This window comes from Syngnathus scovelli, chromosome 6 (genome assembly GCF_024217435.2).
Source record: "Syngnathus scovelli strain Florida chromosome 6, RoL_Ssco_1.2, whole genome shotgun sequence".
Classification (NCBI taxonomy): Eukaryota; Metazoa; Chordata; class Actinopteri; order Syngnathiformes; family Syngnathidae; genus Syngnathus; species Syngnathus scovelli.
The window spans coordinates 6,965,466-6,972,964 of record NC_090852.1 but is presented as its reverse complement, the minus strand read 5'-3'; the positions used below and the strand labels follow the sequence as shown (position 1 = coordinate 6,972,964).

At 38.2% G+C, this 7,499-nt stretch overlaps 1 protein-coding gene across 2 annotated transcripts; it reads left to right on the top strand.

Moving 5' to 3' along the window:
• The first annotated feature begins 720 nt into the window (after positions 1–720).
• Positions 721–5,931, top strand: LOC125971010 (tetraspanin-18B-like). 2 transcript variants are annotated; one of them, XM_049723832.1, is made up of 10 exons: positions 721–899; positions 965–999; positions 1,764–1,850; positions 2,353–2,451; positions 2,684–2,872; positions 3,412–3,486; positions 3,584–3,685; positions 3,815–3,922; positions 4,145–4,228; positions 4,502–5,931. In XM_049723832.1, exons 3-10 carry the CDS (start codon positions 1,767–1,769, stop codon positions 4,562–4,564), a joined length of 804 nt encoding a protein of 267 aa, XP_049579789.1. In that variant the 5' UTR covers positions 721–899; positions 965–999; positions 1,764–1,766; the 3' UTR covers positions 4,565–5,931. The 2 variants fall into 2 exon arrangements, with proteins under 2 accessions (XP_049579789.1, XP_049579788.1); XM_049723831.1 differs by having other exon boundaries at positions 721–999.
• The last annotated feature ends 1,568 nt before the right edge of the window (positions 5,932–7,499 follow it).

Sequence of the window (7,499 nt, the reverse complement as noted above, 5' to 3'; positions counted from 1 at the left end):
ATACACTTGATCGCCTTTTTCTCACTATGTGCAGCTTCGCTCCTCAAGCTTCCGCATCCGAGTCCTTCTATACTTCTAATGCAAGATAAATTACATTTCAAACCTAGAAAAATAAATATTTCGTTGTGACCGACCGGTCGGTAACACGTCCGTTCATGTTGTATCAGTTGTTACAAAGTTTCTGATCCTTAATGCTTCGTCCTTTTGCTATAGGTTCATTGCGAAAAAAATAAAAAATAATCTGCGATGTAGTGAAGCCGCGATAAACGAAACGCGAAGTAGCGAGGGATCACTGTATTTCTTTCCGCCACAAGAGCCCAACTTTTTGCCATTTTTTTGGCGTCTTCACTTGCTGCGCCTAAATAATGAAGATGGGATTTTAATTGAGCTGAAGGGTGACCTGACACGTGAGTGTTTGCCCATACCGGAGAGGTTAGATGAGAGAACACTTCAATGTAGAAACACATTTGATTAGTCCCACGGGTCAAATTGGAAGATCCAATCTTTGCGCTGATGATTATTTTTAATGTACCATCATGCTCAAGATGAAGTCGCCAGGTTGCTGCCGCTAAAACGGGTGACACGGCGCCCTTGTATTTTTCATACATCCAAACAAACTGTTGTATTGGTGACGTCATTGTCACGCCCTGGTGTCCCCCCAAACGCACGCGCGCGCGTGTTGACTGTGTTTTCCCCCATTATTCAACCTGGCAAAGCGCACGCGGGCTGTGAACGTCAAACGGATGAATGACCTAAGTTGGCACGCACACTGAACGTTTTTTTTCAGTGCCCTCAAGACGACAATACTGACGTTTTGCCACACGTCGTCACATCTTCCGACCTTTACCACTGGTAGCCAGCACTTGTACGGAGTTGACCTCATCTGCTGCTACCCGGAAGTACGTCTTTTGGAGTCTCCAAATCTTGGTCGTCTTTTAAACTGTAATTACATTGTGTTTTGCAGCACAAGGCGTTTGCAGACAGAGGTTGGACAACTTCGTAAGTATGACAAATGGCCGTTTGAATAGCAAGTATTCAACCAATTAACACGGTGTCCACATTGCAATAGTCGCGTGCAATTGATTCAACAAGTAGTTTGAAGTTGACTTTGGCGGAACGAGCTGATGCTGCTTTCCCTGCAATTTTAAGGTTCTCTCGACTGCCACGCTGCTTTGTACAGTGAACATTTAAATCAAACTTTTTTCTCCCAAGTTTCATTCTGCAATATGCATAGAAAACTGCTTTTTCATACTCTTTGTTGAAAAGCAGTGCAAAAATTCCATGTTTTCTCTAACGCGATAAATCATTTTTAGTAATAATAAATTAACTATCGACAATCCGGTAGAAATATATTTGGTCATTCATAATTATGTCATATATAAATATCATGAGGTTTGTATAGTCTCAGTCAATGAAGGAAACGTTGCAGCTCACAATAAAAGATGAGTTTGCCACCCTTCCAAAAGTAAACAGCTGTTTTTGTATTTGGGGGAGGATCTAAAAGTAGCTCAATATTGGCAGACTGAGATTGGCATGGCTGGGTATGCAATGCGGTGACATTATCATAGGCCACAACTCAATTTGAATTCTAATGTGCAGCTGTAACACTTAAGTGCTGGACCCACAATAAAATAATAATACCATGATGACAATACCTCAACAAAATATTCTCCAATGAAAATATGCCATTACTACCTCATCTATATGATAAGTAGAGTGCCTTTAGCTTGCTTAAACAAGAGACTCTTTCTATCCGACAACAGAAGATGCGCACTCGCGTAGAGCCTGCCTCTTATGGAAGCCAAATGGAGTCTCACAGACAATTCCCACCCCCACGGACCTACAGTAAGGTAAGTAAACACACTGTCACCAAACAACCACCAGAGGTGGCTACGTAAGTAAATTTCATCAGTACCTTAGTCGAACAACATTTGTGCGAGTGTGTGTGTGTGTGTGTGTGTGTGTGTGTGTGTGTGTGTGTGTGTGCGCACGCGTGCGTGTGTGTGTGTGTGTGTGTGTGTGTGTGTGTGTGTGTGTGTGTGTGTGTGTGTGTGTGTGTGTGTGAGAGAGAGAGAGAGAGAGAGAGAGAGAGAGAGAGAGAGAGAGAGAGAGAGAGAGAGAGAGAGGCCAAAGTATGGCAAAGCATCACAAATGTCCTGTGTGTTAGTCATTTTTGCTGTACAGGTAAGACTGCGTGGTTTTGTTGTTGTTTTTGTTTAATTATATATATTTTCTTAGCAGACGCATTTTCGTGTCGCTGACTTTGGAGTGCATAAACGAATTAGCACCCCTGGAAGGTTTTTGCTGCATTGTTTAAGTGGCATGTTTGTTTTTTGTTTGTTTGATTGACAGGAGCATCCAGGGTCTCCAGCACGACGAGGGACAAACATGTCGGGTGACTTGATGTCATGCGTCAAGTACACCATGATAATCATGAATTCCTTTTTTGTTGTAAGTATTTGTCATTTCTCTTTTTCTTTGAGTAAGGTTGATGTGAGTAAAGTCAGACTCCGGTGACTGGCCAACAGCCACATTTGTATTTTTCTGGCACAAAAGACTGGATGATAAGACAACTTCCATTGTTGGTCAAGTGTGCATTTTATCCAGTGTTTCAATGAGTTCCTAATGCGTCATTTTCTGTCTGCCTAACTGAGCCTACTCCACATCTTTTTGTTTTTGTCAGCTGGTAGGTGTTTTAGTCATCGGTGTAGCATTGTTGATCCTGTTGGGCACAAAATCACTGGGTCTATTTCTGGAGGAACACAGCTTCAATCACATCTACTTTTTCATGGTCATTGGAGCCTTTCTCTTCATCCTGGGCTTCTTAGGCTGCGCCGGAGCCCTCCGTGAAAGTAGAAGCCTGGTTTTGGTTGTAAGTACATGACATTAATATTACAAATCTGTGCTAGTGCTCAACCATGTGGGGAAATCTGTCATTTTGATTTTGTTCAGTATACATTTTTTGCTTTTCGGAATCTGTGTCCCTGTTATGCCACAAACTTTTTTTCTGTGCAACAGCTGCCACTGTTATACAATTGTTATAATACAGTATATATAGTGATATTAAATGGTGTCCCTGTTATGCCACAAAGGTCTTTTTCTGTGCAACAGCTGCCAATTGTTATAATACAGTATATGTAATGATATTAAAAGGTTTATGTTATTCACAAGAAGCAGAGAAGCCAAGCAATAGCTGAATGAATTTGTTCAATGAATTTATTGAAAATGCGCTATTCCCAAAACGGGACATCTTCCAATGATTAGTAGTTGTTGATTTTTTAATATCTTTTTTGGGATGGTTTGAGAAACATTTACATGTGTACAATCTTTAAACTGTTTTAAAATATACTTTTGTTTGATTGTCATGTTATGATTGTCTTTACTCGCGGCTGTTCTTTTGTCATGTTGCAGTATTTCGTTCTTCTCGGCGTCCTCTTCTTAGCAGAGCTAAGTGCAGGCGTTTTTACCTTCCTCAGATGGGATGCGGTAAGCTCCAGTATATCGTGGTTACCATTTTTATTTTTGGTCAAATGGTGATATCAAATGTCTTTGCCTTACACTGCATGTTCTATACTTGTTTCAGTTCAGTAACGAAACGTTGAAAAACAGGCTTCTCAAAGATTTTGATATCGAGGTTGAAAATCCATCTCGCTTCTCAAAAGTGTGGCGGGACGTTATGACCGAGGTAAGTCCCATGTGGAAAAATGCCATATACTCAACAAACAGTAACTTGGATTTATGACATAGATTACAAAGCAGACCAAACCAATACAGTCTTAAATGCACCTGTTGTACTCTTGTCATCTCATTTCAGTTCCAATGTTGCGGCGTAAATGGCCCTGTTGATTTTGTAACACCACCAGTTACTTGCTGCAAACTGGAAAGATTCATTAATTGCACTAAGAAACTTGCCTATGAAAAGGTACTTAATGACCTGTTCAATGTTCACACCACATGTCAATTCCCATTTTTTTTGTTTGTTATATGCAACATGTATCTTTTTTTTTCATGCAAAAAGAAGAGTGCAATTCAGGTTTTTCTAGAACAGGCCCGCGGGCTACTCGTGTGATACTCGGGGTGCACTACTCTGATCTTTGCGGCTTATTGATCCTTTGCTACAATGTCGTTTATTGTGTGTTCACAGGGTTGTATGGCGATAGTCTATGATCGCTACAAAAATTTCATCTTTATAGCAGGAGCATTGATGATTCTGGTGTTGATCTTTGAGGTACGATGGTATCATAGTTTGTCTTTCAGCCGTGTCTTTTGCTAAAACCGATTTAATTTTCTAAAAAAAAAAAAAGCTAAACCTGGTACCAATTTATTTTTCCAAAATATGGTTAAATGTGAATGTTATCAAAGTCTTTAATGTGGAAAGCTCACTATCTGGTAGTGGTGATCCACAAAAGACAAATTTCATGACTTGATTCACATTTTATTGATGATGGTGTTGTGTATGAAATGATCCACATGTTAAAAATGCAACTCTTCTTTTCTTCAGCTTGTTTCCCTGTCCATCTCTATGTGCCTCTTCAGGGGACTCCGGCCTCTCCGGACTCTGTAGTCTATTTCGACTTGTTTTTATCTTTTGTTTTTGTTTTTCCCCCCGAGGGAAAAAAAAGGGAATCTTTGAGGAATGAAGAAATCAAGAATTTTAAATATATTGAACTCATTTCAATTGTTTGTTTGGAGTTTAAAAAAATCCATTGTTAAAATAGCTGTACTTTGCAGCTGGACTTTATTGGGTTATCAAGTAATCCATGTACTTGCACACATCAGAGAAAGTTGGATATCGGAGCCAAAGCTGATGTAAAAAGGTCTTGCGCAGGTCTTGCGCAAACGAGGTTTAAAATAGAGTGGACGTGCGACTCAGATGAACCCATAGCAGAAGTACTATGCTGACTTTTGAATGAAAAATGTTTAAACATGTACATTTTGATATTATTTATTAATTATTGAACCAGTTTGTCCAATGCGTTCAGTTCACATTCAACGGTATTTTGAAATGGTTCAAATGTTTTGCCAGCACAGTAGAGCAGTATCCCTTTTTATCGTCCACAAATAAGTATCCAAACATTGAATACGGCATTAACATAGAATATAAATAAATCAGGGCCTATTATATACCCTTGAGGTACCCCATTAGTTACCTTTTAGTAGCTAGGTTCTTCTGTTATTTAAGTAAACATTGACAAGCAAGTCGACTGCTGTGCCTACCCTCTTATACCATTCGCACTATTATTTATATTTTTTTATTCGTGTACGATCAAGTTTAGATCTATAAAGACATTGACTGCATATTCTTTACCACGCCCACACATTTCTTATTGGCAGTAAGGTCTTTTTTTTTTAAACCATATTGATAGTCGCTTAAAAGATTGTTTCTCAATGAATGTATCTATGTGAATACTTTAACTAGAGGTTACAAATAAGTTACAAATATATGTATATGGATGTATTATAGTTTCTGTACCCTTTACTAATACCATGTTAATATCAAAACATTTTTTATTTTCTATTTTATTATCATATAAAGGATTAATGAATGTCGAGGATGAATTGTATTGAATATATTTTGCTATTTTAGATGTATTTTGTGACTCAGGAATTCCTTTAGCTAAGCTGTTAAGGGTGTGTCCTAATGTGCACTTTGGCTGCGCTACTCTCTATCACTGTCTATAGTAACACAGTTCTTGCAGAGGATTTTTTTTTTCAGCCACTCTTCTATGATGCTGTATTTTACTGTATATGCTCAGTGTTTACATTGTGGATGCAGTTTTCAAATGTGAACTATTGTGAGCTTATAGCTCTTAAAGGACCATGTCAACATGATATCAGTTTGTTTATATGGTTTGTCTTTTACTGCTGTAATTTTAGGCATTAAAATGCTCGTGTATGCATTTGATCCTTAATAAATGGCATTCGAAATAACCTATTTTGTCCCCTTATGCCCTCCAGTGGGCAATGTTATAGACTAGGACAAACTGCAGGTGGGAAATAGTTTTTAATTCTAATAGGTGAATTTGAAAGATGTAACTTGCAATATTCAAACTTTTTTAAAGCGCGTTTATCTTGTAATAATTTGTTTAAAAAAAACGTTTACTATAGATCCTCGAAAAAAAATGGATTTGCTGTTGAGACAAATAAGAACTTTTTAATCTACTGAACGCTCAGTGCCTACTCGTCTAAAATAGGTTTCATTTAACATAAAAATGAACTCATTAAATTGACTGAAAAAAATCTACCAATTGAAATTAAGAATTTAAGAATATATTTAAAAAGAAAAAAAACCTCATAAACCCATAAGAAAATATTTATCTCAACACTTGGGGGCGACATCTCCTCTCTTGGTACGTTACAATTCTGTCTTCCTGTTCAAAGCCCAGCACGTTGTTTTCGAATTATTATTCCAAGGTATTTCACCAGAGCGTCATTCCAGAAATTGAGAATTTAGGCACCGCGTAAAGGGGGGAAAAGAACTTTTGAAGATAAACGCTAAACAGTTAATCAGTCAACCACCACATGTGCTAAATCCAGCTCAATCAACGGTCGGCATCTTTTAACTCAGATATTTCATTTGTACTGTCTTATATTGTTTTTGTACACTCATGTTTAGATAAAACCCAGTTTCATAAAGCCTATATATAATCTTCAATTCGTTCTATTTTGTTTTAATAATTTTAGAATTTGAAAGTCATCTTGTTTTGACAGCAGACACCTTGAGAGCATTTGTTCACCTGAACGGAGTACACCACACATTGTAAAAGCTTTTTTTTTTTTTTTCCAAATTCCTTCTATTCAAAGTAACGTCTAATAAAAGCCCTTAGAAAATGTTTAACACCCTGCCCCCTCTTAAAGAATTTATGTTCGATTTGTGTACTTCTTTGCTACAGAGAAGTCTTGTATCACCACATCTCTTCTTTCCTCATAAAAAATTCCAAACAGGGGGAGCCGATGAGATGCAGTTTGGTTTAGCCCCCTGTTTGGAGAGGAAACTTTCATTGCTTGATGATTTACAACCGAATGGACTCCCACGAGAACTGGAACAAGTCCTGTTTCCTGAATGTCTTTGACATAAAATGTACCTCTCTTCCTTGCGCTGTGTTTTTGACCTTGTGTAGGTGTTGGACATCTCCGAGAATCCCCTGAAGACCAGACATCTCACATCTTCTTTGGTAAGTTTGTTAGGAGCTCACGTGAAAATGTAAGAATCAAGCATGCGGGACAGAATGCAAGGAACAAAATGGTTATTAATAATTTTACATGCACAGTTTGAGCGGATTGGTTGAATTTAATGCAACTCATATAAAATTAGCTAAATAAACATTCTGGTTTTTTGTTTTTTTTTTCAAATGTGGCCATTAAGCACAAATGCTCGCCTGCCAAATTTGACATAAATGGTCCCACGACAGCCAAAGTTGTGCTTCCACAGGGTCGCTGTCATGACGCACAATGTGGTGCCCGCAAGTCGGTATAAAGCAGGAAGTGAGCAGGGAAGG